General features: G+C 32.7%; 1 protein-coding gene across 3 annotated transcripts in view; it reads left to right on the top strand.

Annotated features, from left to right (window-relative positions):
- The window catches only part of LOC148619277 (guanylate cyclase 32E-like), a 50,829-nt gene that overhangs the window by 9,347 nt on the left and 23,276 nt on the right, over nucleotides 1-18,206 (top strand). For all 3 annotated transcript variants that reach the window (XM_088578986.1, XM_088578983.1, XM_088578985.1), the window contains exon 2: nucleotides 9,256-9,738. In XM_088578986.1, coding sequence (XP_088435112.1) covers nucleotides 9,355-9,738 — 384 coding nt within the window. In that variant the 5' untranslated portion in view covers nucleotides 9,256-9,354. The remainder of the gene's footprint in view (nucleotides 1-9,255; nucleotides 9,739-18,206) is intronic.

Raw genomic sequence — 18,206 nt, 5'->3', positions numbered from 1 at the left:
CACTGCTCCATCATATCAAATTCATACAGGGAAGATAACGTAAGCATATAAGGGTCTGCTGAAAAATTCCCAACAATGTTAGAACTGTCAAATTTACGAAGCAAATCTTTGGTCGTTCCCTCCGCGGTACTCGAACTCATACCGCTGTGACATCTTTGGCAACACCGCATGCACCGTTATCTTAGATAGCTTTTGGTCATGTAATATGCTTGATTAGTATGTAATCGACAAATTAGTATATTGAATACTTAAAAGTGCTAAAAATCTTGTTTCTTATCAAAAACTATTGAGAGAAAAATGCCGGCAAATGAAACACTGCCTTCATTAGTGAATTTTTGTTTTTATTTGAAGTAAAAATTTTCGCGTCTGCACAAATAAATTTAAAAACATTAGACGTTGTTAATTACGTTCTTGAAAGACGGAGAGCACATTTTGTCTTTTAAAAAAACATTTTGAAATACATGAAGACGTTTTACTAATTTACTTCCACATGCTCTGTAGATATATTTTTTTTAATCGCGTAAAAACTCCTGACAGATAAATGTTCGCTTCTTTTGATTTATCTCCCATTACTAGTGTGTGTATTTTTGTAAAGTCTGGAGAATCTTGTAAGAAATATGCAATAAGAAAAAAAACAAACTACTCATAATTCACCAACATGGCTTCAGAAAGGGAAGATCTTGTGTTACCCAGCTAATAGATGTAATAGAGAAGTGGACAACTGACCTAGACAACCAAAAATTCATTGAATGTATTGATATTGACTTCCAGAAAGCCTTTGATACAGTGCTGCACAAAAGACTAATCCACAAACTCCAAGGATACGGAATAGACGGTTGCGTACTAAATCGGATTAAAGATTTCCTCAATAATAGAAAACAAAGAGTTGTGGTAAAACTCAAACTGGTCCAGTGTCACCAGTGGAATTCCGCAAGGCAGTGTTCTTGATCCTATACTCTCATAATATATATAAGTGACCTCCCTTTCCTGATGCTATTGAAAATCTGGTCAAACTATTTGCAGATGACACAAAAGTCTATGCCACAGTAAATAGTTAAGAAGAAAATATTAGTCAACAAAGGGACTTAGACGCTCTAATGCAATGGTCAGATGATTCGTTACTAAAATTTACTAAAACCAAATGCAAACTTTTGCACATAGTTCAAGAAACAGGTGCTAAATATACCATGAATAATGAGATCATAACAGAGACAAACAAAGAAAAAGATCTCGGAATCACCATAGATAACAAACTAGATTTTCAAGAACATATACATATCCAGGTCAGAAAGGCAAATCAGAAACTAGGACTTTTAAATATTTAGACAAAGAAATGTTCCTTGTATTATACAAAAGTATAGTACGTCCACATCTGGAGTATGGTAGTTCTGTTTGGTCATTTAAAAAAAAAGGAAGCAATCCTAATCGAAAATGTGCAAAGATGGGCAACCAGACTCTTAAAAGACATCCAACACATGAGCTATGGTGAAAGGCTGAACTATCTAGGATTACCATCACTACAGTACAGAAGGGCAAGATCAGAGTCAGTTGAGACACATAAGATTATTAATGGTATCGATAGAGTTGAATGTGACAATATTTTTCCTATCAGAGAGTCGAATACGCGAGGTCATAAATATAAGATATTTAAAAAACACTTCAAAACAAAGAAAAGGAAGCTAGCTTAGTTCTACGCAAAGAGTTGTGGACATGTGGAATTAACTGCGTAAATCATGTGTGGAAGCCAGAAACATAAACATTTTTAAGAGTTCCCTAAATATTCATTGGAAAAGCAATCCAATATTTCTACCTGACATTTTTGGGCCGGAAGCAGGTATTGATACAAATATTATTAAAAAGGATCAGAGAGGCGACGCCTAAGAAGATCTAAAAGACAGGGCAGACAAAGTAAAATTTAGTAGTATGTGAGTTTTCTGACAATGAGTTTATTCAGTTAAAAAACAATGTTTAAAGAGTTTCTTATTGGTTAACTGTTGTTGAATATTGTCATTTTTATCTAATGTATTGTTTGTGCTATGTATTTAGTAGATATGGAGGAATTATTCTCCCATCATTTGTAGTATTTCTTATTTTTGAAAACACATTTTATCATGTACACACCATACTCGGAATTTCGTTACAGTTTACAGTTTTGATGAAATTTATCATTCTTTAATTGTGTTGTCTTTTATTAGTTATTGTAAAAAGCAATTGACATAACGCTACAGTTTTATTCTTATTTGTCGCTGAATAGCCTACTTACTGTTTATTTTCATTTATTTCAATATTAATTAAAGCGTACAATAAACATGAAAGGTTTTTAGTTAAGTGACCCTTGAGTGTAAGTTTTTAAGATCCAGGAAAATGGGAAAAAATCAGAAATTTACATATCAAAGCCCACTGATCTGACAATACACTTTCACTCCAAGATTATTTCTTCATTTAAAAAGACCATTATTTGACCTCTGCATCAAAAAAGTTAGAAAAATATGAGGTTTTTGACTGACTAATCTGCCCTTGAAATGTTCATTTTAGTGCATTCCATTGAAATTATAACTCAATTTACAAAAATGATATTGTGGCATTTTCCTTGATTTTTGTGGTGCAAATAGTCAAATTAATCTTTCAAAATGGATGGTTTTTTTCATACCATGTTTCACCCGCTACGTGATTCTTACATAGACACTTAATTAATTTCATGAAGTTGTAACAGACGTTTATTCCAATTTGACATACTCCTTCCACATAATTCTATAATGTTTGGTCAGCAGACCAACACAAAAAAGTAAAGCGTTAAACACTTCACCGGTTTTCAAGTACAATAATCATGGTTTGTGTGACATTTTCTTTGCACAAAATAAACTTGGGTACATAGTCTAAACTGTAAGATAAACACAAACAGTTAGTTTTCCATTATGAAAACATATAGATTGCAAACAAGGAAATGAGCGAGTGAGCCTTCCCTTTCTTCGGCTGTGTGCCCCCTTTGTCGTCATATTTACCCATGCTAACGTTTTTTTTCATTTTGGACGTAGTTTAACATTGTTTTTTTCATTTTGAAATTGAAAAAAAATATTAAAAAATAGGAGAAGGTAGAACTAGACATTCAGTTGCTTTCTACGTCAAACACCAACGATTAATATTATTTGAATCTGGCTACAAGCGCCTCCTAGAATATTTTGAAGCGGCTGTCTTGTGGTAAGAATATCATTTTTACTATGTTGTACCCCTTATTAATATACTAGTAAAACGTGTCATTACTTTTTCCATGCGGTTTATACGAATTAGGATTGACATTAACTATTTATTACAATATCAACCAATAGTATTAGTTTTTCTCGGGTACAGATGTTTTCCAAACTTTCAATAAGGATGTACATAAAATAAGATTGACAGCATTTTCATTTCTGGTAACGTGAATCACTAAAAAAAGCATCTGAAAACCAAATGTATGTACCAACAATTCGATAAGAAAAAATAGTACATCTGTGTTTAAATCGACGCCTCGTTAATGAATCTTAAAAACGCTCTATAGCAGGTTTTACTAAATTAAATTTAGATTTTAATATTGTCATTATAACAATGAATAACAATAATGGTATAGCAAGACAAATCTTGGAGCATTAAACACCTTTATTTTAATAAAATTCATTCACAAAGTGTGTTCCGTTTTTTTTAAGTAATAAATGCGTTTAGAAATCTTTGTAAACCATCTAAAACTGACTTATTCACCGCAATGTTGTCTGTTCTTAGCATTATGAAATACCCAGTATTGTAAGGGATAAAGATAAACTCGGCGGGTGTTTCTAGAAAAGCAGAGGACGCTTACCCTACCGGTGCACCTGGTCCATGCTCCCAGTTTTTAGTGGAGTCCGAGTTGCTCATTTACTTTTGTTACTTTGTATGTATGATTTTAGTTACTTTATGTTCTTTGTTGTGTGTGTCTGTTTTCCATGTCTGGTCTTTGTCCCTGGATTACATTCTTTTGATTACCGCTATAACCTTGGTTCCCTTGATTACTCTTGACAAAGTTCAAAGAACAGAATTAATGCGATACATCACACCAAAATATTCTTCTGCGACTCCTTAAAAATAATTTTAGTGCTTGTTTAAAAGTCGGTTGCTTTTAATGTACAATATGTTTTTTATTACAATGGTCATGCGTACTTAAATGAATTTATATTTTCTGTTTATTCCATAGTTTGCTTTTTGTGATATTACTAAACCTGCCATCGAAAAAAAGTTTCAAATATATCTTATTGTACAGTAATTGAATAATGCAACATGTCAAAAAGTAATAAATGGAACCAAGATTCTAGCGGAAATCAAGAGAATGTAATCCAGGGACAAAGACCAGAAAGAGAAAACAGATACACACAACAAAGAACATAAAATAACCAAAATAATACGTATAAAGAAACAAAAGTAAATGAGCACTTTGGATTCCAATAATAACTTGAAGCATGGACCAGGTGTACCCGTGGAGCAGGCGTCCTCTGCTTGCTATTCTAAAAACACCCGCCGAATGTAGAGTAACTTTTACTTGCAGTCTTTATTTACAGTTGCATTTACTACAACTTTTGTAGTATAAAAAGCAGCTAGTATAATAGTACTTCTTTAATCCTTAAGGTATTGTTACATTATTAAATAAAAGCACTTTGAGGAATAAAAACAACATTTATTTATTAGATATCGACTTTACATGCTTTGGAATTACTAAAATGTTGATAATACAATTATGTCATATTTCAAAGTGAAGTTATTTTTCAAATAATTGGTAACGTTGGGTTACAACAAATGTAGCATGTAATTTTAAAATGATTAACATATTAGTTTTATGTCCGTGTAAAATAAAAAAATCCTCATCGTTCCAATACACTTTTTATAAATGTACTGCAAAAAGCATGCTTGTTTTTATCCCAAGCATTAATACAAATGAACCATTTGAGTAAGTGCATTTAAATCTCTCAACAAAATACTTTTGTCTCACTGATATTTTAACAATTACGTTCCATATAACATTAAGTTGCTACTTAAACGATAATTATATTCTATTGAAGCCAGGACAAAATACGTCAACTAACTTGTCAATAAATGGGATAGTCATATATCGTCTTTTTAATGTTTAACATTCAATTTTCAATGTTTGTTTCATACATTGTAAAAAGGCGGCATTTGTAGTAAGATGGTAAATTGAGTTTCGTAGCCTGTTATAAGCACGTGAACAAAAAGAAACCTTGAGCAAAATTAGAAAAAAAAAGAACAAAACATAATCATAGTAATACCAATGTTTTTGCCCCGTTCCTGTATCTGTTACAGCCTTATTGTAATAAAATTCTGACCTTTTCAATTTTAAATGTGTAAATATGAATGAAAATCGAAAAATAATTATAACATCATTCAGATGTACCGATTTTATTAGAAAGCAAATGAACGATGTTTAAATTTTAGTTATACTTTTTTAAAAAAGATAAATATGGTGTTGACGTCAATTTAACACTTTATAATTACAGAAATATTGTGTAATGCAATAATGATACAAAAGAGAACAACAGGACCAATACTATAACTCTTGGTATTATAAATAACAATAAAATCATGAGGTATATTCATGGAGAGTGTACTCTTATGGGAATTGTCACGGATTAAGGAGGTGATGAGTTTGGCCCTATCCGTTCAGTTCATTTTCAAGTAACCTATGGTTTTTGATTTTTCAGTATTTTAATGTTTTATCGAAGTAATGTTTCTATGTGTATTTTTTGTCTTAAATTTACCTTTTTCGTACCTTTATATGTAAATAGCATTTTGTCTTAATTTTATTACTTTATGAAGAGACTTTGATCTTGCTTTTAATATTTTCATGTTGTTAAAATGTTCTTGCCGTGATATGGCCCTGAAAGGCATTAAAACACAACAATCAATCAATCAATCGCATTTCTAAAGAAACATATACATTTTCACCAGTTTATGCAAAGAGTGGTCATTCCAAATTTCCTGTTCTGGTTTTGCTCGGCATTTCTACTATCAGCAGATTTCTTGTGGCTTTAATTGTTTGCGCCCCGTGCAGGTCCGGGTGTTAAAAGAATAGGCCTGCAGCAGCGCTAAGCTTGTCGTAAAAGGCGACTAAATAGTGCTCAGAACTCTAGACGGGGGCTAGGGCGCTCTGCCCACAGAGCAACTGGGATGTGTGTCCCAGGTGGTGGAATGGGGTAACCCTGGCGTGTTACATGCTGGGGTTGTCAGGCTATAATACGGAAAACCTGACTGCAAACCATAGTGGTGCACCGTGTTGGGAAAGATGCCACGATCCTCGCACGTTAAAGAACCCTACTCCCGGAGTAAGAACCATAGGGCTCCGCCACAGGAGGCTAAATTGCCCGACCCTTCCCACCTCTCCCTATTTCCAGTGGCCATCAAAATTTGTCGACCCCATTGCCCTTGTGCCCCATCCCTTTTTCATTTCATCATCATTTCATGTTCGTTTTATCATCAATTTCATGTTCATCGTCTGAATATAGCTGAAATATTGCTGCTCGGACGTTAAACCCCAACAAACAAACAAACATTTAACTGTTTGCATTCATTCAATGTCCCTGAACGCCTAAATGTTATCCAGTTTACTTCACAATTAAGATTTAAAAAAGTCAAAATTAATTAAATATCTCTAGCTCATTATTGAAGGTGTTAAGCATCCTATTGATGTTACGGTTTTCGGGCTGCGCTATTAATTCTGTTATTTTGTAGTACAGCCTTGTACGAGGTATGGATGTGCGTTGTGTAATATTGAGATTAGTTCAAGATAATTGAAGTTGACGCCCATTCGACGCTAGTTTCTCTATAAATTGTGACTGCCATCGGGATCACTAGTACAATACGAGGATCTGTTGCGCAGAGATTGGAGTTGTTCATGACCTGACTGACCAATATAAAGTGCCTCTTTTGAAAACGATCGGTGACCTACAACTGTCATAGATGTCCTTCTTGTTTTTGGACTTGACCTTCAACGAGAGAAGCGCCCCGTGCAGGCCCGGGTGTCAAAAGAATAGGCCTACAGCAGCGCTAAGCTTGTCGTAAAAGGCAACTAAATAGTGCCCAGAAACCTAGCCGAGGGCTAGGCGCTCTGCCCACAGAGCAACTGGGATGTGTTCCCCAGGTGGTGGAATTGGGTACCCCAAGCGTGTTACATGCTGGGGTTGTCAGGCTATATTACGGAAAACCTGACCGCAAACCATAGTGGTGCACCGTGTTGGGAAAGATGCCACATTCCTCGCCCGTTAAAGAACCCAGCTGTGGTATTCGATAGAAGTAGGAACCTTTGCGCTCCGCCACAGGAGGCTAAATTGCCCGACCCTACCCATCCCTCTCTTTTCTCTTGTAGCAATCAAAATTTGTCGACCCTATTGTCCTTGTGTCCCATCCCTGTTTTCATTTCGTCTTCATCATCTCATGTTCATGTTGCCATCCATTTCATGTTCATCGCGTGAATATAGTGAAATATTGCTGCTCGAGCGTTAAACCCCAACAATCAATCAATCAACGAGAAGCATGAATAGTGTCGTTCAGGAAGCAGGAACTGCTAACCTTTTTGGAGCACATGCCTTCCCCGCAGATTTTAGTAGGGATTTCGCTATTCGATTTTGTGTGTGAAAGATTAGGTTCTTTTTAGTCGTACGTTTTGATCTTTGCGTATAGTAATTTTGGTGATCCCGGTTTTGTTTTGTCCAAGAATTTTCACGTTTGTATTTTCGGTGTTACTACTTCTTTTCTAACAGTTACGCTTAAGTTCGTATGGAAATCTTATATGTTCTATCTGATTTATGTATTATATTGTAATCTTGACTTCAGTCAGTAGTTAATACTGTTCAATGCGTATCATCAAAATTCCAATATACGTCCAAAACTATCCATGGTGATTAAATTAAATTCAAGGCTTTCTCGGTCAGTTCATCAAACTACAACTTGTACAACATTAGGACTTGTGCTATTTGATTCTATTTAATCATGTAGCTTACCAGTGTATTGATGTATTAATAAATGAATTGTTGTGATTGCCAACTTTCATTATTGTGGTGACATATAACAATGATCGACGATCTGGTACATATCTTATCAAAAATGTGAAACACTGGAGAAAATTGCGAAGTCAGATTTTAGAATCACAAAGTAACTAAAGTTTGCAAATCTAAGGCCGAATATTTTAATAACATTTTTTACTTATCAGTTATTTATAGATGCGGTAATAAGAATGTTAGTTTACCTGAATACAGATGATATCAACACCAACAATATCACCCCTTATCATTTAAGGTTTAGGTGTTTCCTGTTAAAACTGTAAAAGTGCACAAATAAATCTCCTGCTTCAAAGTATTATATGTCACAAAATTGTGAAATGTCTGATTTTATTACTTCTACTACAACAATTTGTGGATGTTTTTATTCATAAGTGCATGAATTTTAATAGTAAACAATTAAATATGTAAGGTTAGGTTTATAATGCAAGTGTTTTACTGCCATACGTTTTACTTTCCGCCTATGACATTGAAATGGTACTTACATTACCTATATGTAGAGTACACAAACACCAACATTACAACATCATAACTTCACGCGCACACGCTGACACAGACAACAACAAATTAAAAATAAAAAAACGTTTTAAATAACGCCCACACCAACACCCTTACTATCTATCAACTCCCTAGTCGTATCATGCTTTTTAACGTTACTGTGTATATACAGCCTATATATGTACTTATTTTGCATACAATATACCTGTCAAATATCCCTTTCATTTAATGTCTTCGAACATTTTGAAGAAACCTGATACTATTATGGTGGCCTATCGTGACATCGTCACGGTCTTTATTTAATATAAAATTATATAAGTCTGACGTAGAATGCATTTCATTTGATGAAATCAATTGTAATTATAATTTTATGTAATATTTATATCAATTTTTCCTCAATAAAACGTTTTTGTATCGCGGATAATGTTAAGTGGATTTACTTTTTTTTATTTTGAAGGCTAAAACAAAGCTTTTAAGATTGAGGAAATTTCGATATCGACCATTTAACCTTACACCTCCATCTCGGTAAGGTTTGTTTAAATGGAAAAGCTTTACTAGCATTGTTCTTTGATCAATCGTCAACTCACAGGAACCGTTCCTTTCTATGTAACTTGTAAATATAAACTTAGTAAATATTATTTGATTAATACAGAGACAAAATTGTGAAATGGATTTATTTTATTTTCAGGTTTTCACACAAAGTGGCTGTATATACTTGTTCTAAGTATAGAGTATTACTACTCTAACAATAATATGGTTTAATATATCAACTTTAGAGTGGAAAAAAATGAAGAGTCTTAATTCATGTTTTGGAATAATTGTCTTTATTGTATCTGTGCTATACGTATCAGAATCGAGGCATGAAAATAGGGAAAAAATGACAGAATTAAAGATTTCGTTTTTAGCTTCAGTTTCAATTGGACAAGGAATGGGAAAGTTTTATGGCGGAGCTTATTATCGGGCTATAGATGACATTAAGAAGAATTTAAACATATTACCAAATTTTACGATTAACACAATGTTCCATGATACTGCTAATGACTATTTGAAAGCTTTACACGGGATGACGGACTTATATGTGAATGATACTATTGGTTTTATAGGACCAGAAGGGACGTGTTCCCATGCTGCTATCACCGCCGCTTCCTGGAATCTCCCAATGATTGCTTATGTAAGTTTGTATCTTTTCGTTTAATTATTTAGTTTTGTTGGTCTAATTATATATGCTGCTAAGAGGATAGCATCTGATGCTGATGTCTCAGATACGTGCATAGCTATTAATATAGAATATAAAACTGACCTTTCAATTCATAGTAGACATTTTCATGATTTTATCTGTATTTAATTGTGGTCCCTTTACGATCAGATTAGAGTGAAATTACATGTACCGCTAATGATATCTTTGTTTTGACCCATTCTGGTTTTCCAGCGTTTGAAGAGTTTAATTGTTCATTAACACTATATGTGCAGGTCAATAAAGCAGCTAACTGTATGTGTTTAAACCCTATCCGAATAAATCTTAATTAATCTCAAATTCGCTTTCTGTGATACTCTTATATTCGAAAAGTATTAATCAACCATCAAAAACTTTATTTCAAATTTTTTTGTTTCTCCAAAATAACTTAAATATTCAAGACGTATCTTTTGAATTGTAACAAATGTTAACTCATTTCGACATAAAATATACACAGCTTTAATGATTTTTAACCGAAAAACTAAAAAAAAATACATGAACCCATTATATATTAAAGCTCTAAAAATTAAAACTGTAACGCCAACTAAACGAAAAGAATAAAAATTCTCTAGGTCAGGTTTTTTAAAAATCTATTTGGAGCTTTGTCAGTTACATGTATCTAATATTTCCGGTTTAAAGTGTTACAGGTGTGATAGCTGCCATATTTGTGAATCCAAAATTAATGTTTCATTTTGTTTCCTTCCTGTTGTAATGTTACATAGATCACTGATATACTTGACCGATAATCTTTAACATTGAATGAAAATACTTGGATAAAACTGCATGAATAATAAATATACCAACCACACGTGTTTCCTTGTCAATAATAGTGTAAACCACTACGGTTGGCGTAAATAGTTTTTGGTTCATGCATTATCAAATATATGAGAAGCAGGAGTGTTATCCAAAAATCTTCAAAAACAACGCTTTATGAATTGGATTCACAAAGGTAATGTGAACCCTAAAAGACAATTTCTTCATTACAATGATTTATGTATTTTAATTTTCGTATAGAACCAATCACTTGTTTACGCTAATACAATATGGTATTGATTTGTACCTTTTGGAAGATATAACAACAAATTTTGAACATAGCCACAAGCCATAAGCGACATTCTCAACCGAAATAAAACCAAGATTTTTGGTACTTACCTTTACATTTAATAAGCCTTCCAAGTACAAAGAGCAAAAATAGATATTGTCGCTCCTTTGACACTAAAAGTGCATATCTAGATTGTGGAAGGACACACATTTTTATTCAAACTGAGAGCAAGAATTGCAAAAAACGTGTCTCACACATAAGTGAGATAAAGTAATTGTCATCGATTCGTTTGAAGCTACCTACTAGAGTCAGAAATCAACAATTTAAGTAGATTTGGTTTTAAAATCAGTTTCGTTCAGATTTATAGGGTTAAATGTGAAAAAAAAATGTTACATATAACAATATATATCTGCGAGCAATCTTCTTACCATTTAAGTAAGTTTAGTCGTCATAATCAGACAACTGTGTGAAATCAATTAATTGCTTTCAGGAGATAAAAAAGACAATACAAGATGTCAGTTGCTTGGCATTGAATTGAATATTTTTTCTCTATTTCTAACTAAGAATAGAAATTGACTGAGTTTGATGAATTGATGCCAGTGATAGAATGGGCACTTACATAAAGTTACACATAACATGCATAGAACTTAATCGTATCAATTAAAACAAATAGTTCTGAAATCTTTCTATTATCGAACATCATCATATATCTTTTCCAAATTGATAGAAGAACGATAGAATTTCTTTTTTAAGGAAACCAAGCGATAAAAATATCTTTTGTTTAAGTTAACATGACAACCGGGCATGAAATACTCCTTAAGCTCATAATACTTTTCTAGAGAATGTTCTAGTTGAATAGAATAGAAACAACGAAAATAAATGATTTCCCCTCATTTCTTTTATAATTTTTTTACTTATTTTTATATAATACAATACAATGCTTTATTGGCATTAACTCATTAACAATAAATGACGTTATATACAATATAACATGAATAATGATAGCCTAATCTCATAGAGTGAGTATATATAATTATACTTCACAAAAAAGAGAAAGGAGCACTTTAAAAAAAAATGAATACAATGGAGATTTATTGAAAGTCTTAGCTGATATTGTCAAATTTGAGTTCTGTTCTGTTGATGTATCTAAAATCTGCTACTTTCTGTTATTAATTCAAACACATCTGGATTTTTTTCCCATTTCGAAAAAAAAAGAAATTTTTGTGGAGCATATTTAGTAATGAATGGTAAATGCACATGTTTAGTTATAACAGGTTGTTCACAATTCTCACACTGTTTAATAAAGAACTTCATTTCATAAGATTTTGTTATATCATGCACAGACTGTCTTATACTGGTCTCTTAATGATAATGTTTCAAGTGTCATCACATTACATGTACACTAATTACAATTCATTTATAATATAATTTCTTAGATTCAATCCATTTTAGAAACTTGTAAACTTGTTTTTATAAAGAAATTAAAAAAAAAGGTTTTTACTTTAAACTTCCTTGTTTTTTTTTCCAAGGATAAGTCTTCACCCTGGCAAATTACATGAAATGTATATTCTCGGAAGCTGCTGTACTTAATGGAACTACCGGGATACCACTCTGCTGTTGTATTTCACATACTAGTAATATTGATTTAAATACAAATGAATTCGTTATATGTAATTGCTAAGGTACAATACTGCTCAGTCTTATGTGCCTTTAATCTAAGTATCTCGTTACCATATCACTGTATGTTTAATCAAATTTTAATTCTTTTTATTTAATGTTCTCTCAACTTTTCACAATTAGACTCATGATGCAATGAATAATTATTTTAAGTCCTAAAGCACGGTGGTGCTTATATCTTTGAAAATGGTCCTTCCTAAATATGACAATGTATCTCTACAGTGAAAACTTTCTGTTACATTGTAAAAAAAACCCTTATTTATCCCTAGCCCAATAACGCTCCCCGTAGTACTATGACCATGGTTGACCGTCTAAAGCCCAATGTCAAAGATCTTAACTATCAACATCGTTTATCCTGTGACAAAGATAATATATCCCTGGTCCTATGACACAGGCTGATCCTCTCAAGTCGTATGACTACGATTTGTCAGTGGCGAACGTTTCTCGAAGTCCTATGACGTAGATTATTTCTCCATAATCCAATGATAGTTTATCTCTCCTAGTCCTAATGACAAAAAGTGGCCTCGCCCAAGTCAGATGACAAGAAGTTGTCTATCCACAGTTCAATGATAGTTTATCTCTCCTATTCCTAATGACAAAAAGTTGCCTCGCCCAAGTCAAATGACAAGAAGTTGTCTATCCACAGTTCAATGATAGTTTATCTCTCCTAGTCCTAATGACAAAAAGTGGCCCCGCCCAAGTCAAATGACAAGAAGTTGTCTATCCACAGTTCAATGACAAATTGTAATCTCTCTATAGTACAATGACAATGGGAAATAGAGGGAACCAGCATAATCCAGAAATAACAACTAGACAAGGGGAAATAGAGGAGACCAGTACATGTATAATCCAGAAATAACGACTAGTCAAAGACAATATACACGACAAAATAACCAAAATATCACGTACTTTGAAACGAAAGAAAATCAGCAATCCGGACTTCACTTAAAACTGGGAGCATGGACTAGGTGCACCGACAGGATAAGGGGGGCTCTGTTTTTCAGGCAACACCTGCTGAGCTGCTCATGTCCAATTCAAAAGTGTCTCATCCTAATATAAGGACAAATTTAGTTTAATTTTCTGATTGATCAAATTATAAAAGAATGTTGTTTTTTCCAACTATAACTACAGAGTTTATTCTCCCTAGGATATGGATTATTTTGGGACGCAATTAATTTAATTTACCATAAAAAAGGTCAGTGAATTGTTCTATGTATTGTAGGATATGTTTGATTCACATCAGATAGAGTACTATAATGTATGCATTGTAAACAAAAAGTTCATTCAGTGTCTCTTGAAAAATGTAAAGCCGGTGTTTTTCACAAAATAACATATCATCGCTTTTTGCAATCTTTATCACCATAATACCTGTAACTTGAAAAAAGATGTAGCAGGCAATAAATAAAGGCCAACAGAACTATTATTGCTTTTCATAGAAATGTTAAGAACATAAATGTCGGAAAAATACCCTCAAATAAGAACTTTATCTTTTGACAATTACTTAACAACCACTTTCATGTCGTATCTATTCTTGTTTGATTTTTTTTCCTTCGTCTGTCGTGACATTTTGATAACAGATATGATCTAAATGGAACTGACATCATAATTTCTGGGAAAATACGAAATGGACAGAAAACAAATATAAACCATCAGATGATAACAAAGAAATAAGTTTGTAATGAACAGAGGGACGTAAACTTCCGTTAAGAATGGCAATTATTCCAAATGATTGAGACAATATTGTCTAAATTGTATGTCTACACTACAGTGGGAGGTTAAGATTAGTCTACCGTGGGTAAACTTTATAGTACAAAGCAGGGAGATGTATATGGTGAAAATGGTTGCTTCCATTTAGTGCTTAATTTGTGAAGTGCAAGTATCAGTTTAGTTTGATTTATTTTAGCAACATTTTATTTAAGTTTCCCGATCTAGAGCGTTTAGGTTTCCTGACCTAGCCATGTTCGATTTCCAGACCTAGAGCCTTTAGGTGTCCTTACCTACAGTTTTTAAGTTTCCCCATCTAGACCTTTATATGGTTCCTGACCTATAACTTATAAATTTCCCTTTCAAGACCTTTAGGTTTCCCGATCAAAACATTTTATATCTCCTGACCAAGAGCTTTTAAGTTTCCCGACGTAGAGATTTTAGGCTTCCAAAACATTTTATGTCTCCCTACCTAGAGCTTTTAGGCCTCCCGATCTAGGCCATATTGTCGTTCTTTTATATTTCATTTTATATCATCATTGTTGGTGTACGTTGTATACAGGTACTCTGTTATAATTGAAACATACGAAAAAACAAGTAGAGAAATAATACAGTTAAACATACCAGCATTCAGTTGGTTTCTAATTAGCCATTTGACTGGGCTTATTTATCTCATATTAGCCTAAATATCAACAGTTTAGTATAACTTTACCAACTATACACTGGTAATGATGCCTTTCATTATAAACTCGGTGAGATCTTAGTAAATTATGACAATGTAAGGATTTGTAATTTGAGTTCAAGGATATTTAGCATGTTTAAAGTATGGTATAACTACGTTATAGATAAATACAATTCAAATTTGTCAATCAATCTAAGTGCTACATTAACAAGTACTGAGGCCGTATCCTGGGGTCGTATATTCAGTTGAAACCAACCCGAAATACAATCCTCCGATATTGACCTTTTGTCAAATTATTATACATATAGCTACAAGTACATGTACATGTACTGTGCTTTTAAAATCTTTGAAAAATGTTATCGTCGATTTGCTCTTCATTATATACTTCTTATAATACAACATGTGAAAATCAATAAAGCTGACAAGTGCTCTTTTTATATCCTAAGTATCTATAATTACTTGTACATTATTTGTTTGACTTTTAGTTTGAAATTGTAAATATATTACATGTATTTCAATCATTGACCATACTGTTGTTTATTTACCATGTTCCGGGAGAACTCGGTCACTACCAAAATATTTACACAAATATCAAACAATAAGAAAAGCGTCGTACTTTTACATAAATTCGAGCACTGACTCTGTTTTAATCAATCATATATTACATAGAATTCAAACGATAGCTCCTATTGTTGGGTATTGACTTTGTTGGCTGGAATTTGAATGTGGTTTGTTCAGATAATACATAAAAGTGACGCATAGCTTTATTGGTAGAAATGGATGTCAAAAATTAAAGTGGACTTGCGAAGTCTTTAAAACACCCCAAAGCCCTGTTTTATCTGTTAAGGAATGCAAAAATGATTAAGGTGGATAACTGTAGATCATGGTCCTAAAACGGATAAACGTACATGAAAACACAAAATTGTAAAATTATTCAATTTTATGGCAATGATTGGTAAAGTAAATAAAGAATTTTAGCAGATTTGATGAAGGAAAATATTGATGAAGAAATGAATGTCCTACCTTTGTCAAGGGACAAATAAAAAGCCTGAGATAAAGAAAAACAAAAGCCGTATGCAATTGGGAAAATACGATATGGGCTTACTAAAAACTAGATATTGCAATCCAGACTTGCTTTGGCTTTCGTGTTAGAAATATCATATTTAAAAAACAAAAACATTCGGACTTGTTTTGAATTAGAAATAGCAAACCGGGCTTGCTTTGAATTAGAAAAAGCCACCTGAGCATGCTTAAATAATTAGAAGTAGCAATTCGGGCTTGCTTAAAATACGTAATAGTAATATGAATTTGTTTAAAGACAGAAAAAGTAGCAATCCAGGCTTGTTTGAATATAGAAATAGTAATGTGAGTTGCTTTAAAATGGATGGATACACTGAGAAAACTGTTAGAATTAAGAGCAAACATGGATTATTGGCATTATTTTTTAAATATTCGGACAACAATATGGTACTTTCCCTTTGTTCCAGGTCTTCTACTTTTTTATTTATAAAGTGAATGGTTCAGACCAGAAGATATAAGATGATAAAATATACACAATCGATGTGAATTTAAAGTGCATGAATCTCTGGAACAGTATATATGCGTCACGGGTATCATTACAAACTTCTAAATCTATACCATAAATCATCGAATAAGCCAGATGTTGTATTTCTATTTGCATATCAGATTATAATAGACCTTACACTTGGGGGAGTGGATACACTGAATGTCAATACCACACACGGAATGTTCACTTGATTCCGTTTAAATCTTAAGAAATGTATTTCCTTGATTTTTTTTCAAATATTAGTTCACCATTGAAATTGTATTTTGTTTCCTGCGGACAAACATGATATTTATCTAACATAAAGACGAATTTCTCTGTATATTGTTGAATATGTCGTCTTAATCCTGAACATATTTGCATGTACTTTGGTGGAAATAATTCCTTGTGCCAATTAAAAATGTACTGTTTATTTTAAAATAATTCTCTGGTTTGACTTCAACGGGTAACAAAACAGCGCCATTATAATTTCTAGAATTATACTGGAGTAATGTTTTATACCAATACTTAGTAGTGTGATCAACAAATGATCAATCAGATAATATTTTCACGAATGATTACTATTTTATTCAACCGTGTAGGTGAAGTGTAAACACAAAGCCAAAGACATGCACAAAAACACGAAAGGCATAAACGCATACTAAATTGAAACAAAATCTTGTCATGTTAAAATCAGGAACATTGATCTTTCATTCTTTCTCTACTTACATAGACATGTACCATTTTTTCTAATGTACCAGTAGAATCTGACGACATTTAATTTATTCATTGTTATTACAATATAATAGTTTAAATACAATCATGTTGTCCTTGTAAAGTGCAGCGATTTAAATTGATTCGGAAGTCTTTCTTTGTGATTGTCTGTTGTTTTACGTCATGTTTCCATTATAGTATCACATTTTCGACTCCATTTTATGGCTTGAATGCTATCTATAATATTTCTTCTTTGGCATATTCAATTAACAATATTTACTTTTTAAGTCGCTAATATTGTTATAATAAGTGTATAATCCTAACAGAATTGGTTGCGTACGATCAAAAAAGTGACTGTTCTTCCAAAACTTCTCATTTATTTGATTTTTGCGTTATCAACAGATCGTCTTTCTATTTATTTGCGGGTGCACTGAGATATTATAGAAGTTCTTTCAAAGTTTTTTTCTGGATATTTATTTTTACTCTAAAAAGTTATCTTAAAATTGTTGGCCTGGCTTTTAGTAGAAATACGAAGGGAATGAGATGGTCAGTTACAATGTAATAACATTGTATTATTCTCACAGTTTGTTTGACATATTCGTAGTAGTTAAAACCCTCAAAAAACGAATTTTGAACATTGATGGCGATTATGAAGAATTTACGATTTGGAAAGTCAATACTGAAATTAGTTTTGTTTGTTTTAAACCATAATTTGTTTCGCCCTGGTCTTTCCGTGATATCTGACTTAGCCACTGATATAACAGTGAGATAATGTCTGTTCACAACATTCTATGTCAGTTTATAAATAAATTAATCAGTAATAAACAAAACATTTCTTTAACCAAAGAACAAAAATAGAACATCATGAATATCATTTTGATATTCTTTATAACAGTTGTTGTTTTCTTTACTAGAGGATGTTAATATTTACACAAACTTACAACATTCGGAAAACCAGATGAACATTATCATACAGAATGGGAGCAAATTGGTACTAATCTAGGGACCAGTTTAGTACAAACTTTTGTTTTGATAACCTTGTA

The sequence above is a fragment of the Perna viridis genome, chromosome 4 (assembly GCF_037379345.1).
Source record: "Perna viridis isolate PV_CMFRI_1.1 ecotype Kerala chromosome 4, ASM3737934v1, whole genome shotgun sequence".
In the NCBI taxonomy this organism is placed as follows: Eukaryota; Metazoa; Mollusca; class Bivalvia; order Mytilida; family Mytilidae; genus Perna; species Perna viridis.
The sequence above is the reverse complement of the archived record's forward strand: the minus strand, read 5'-3'. Positions and strand labels throughout refer to the sequence as shown.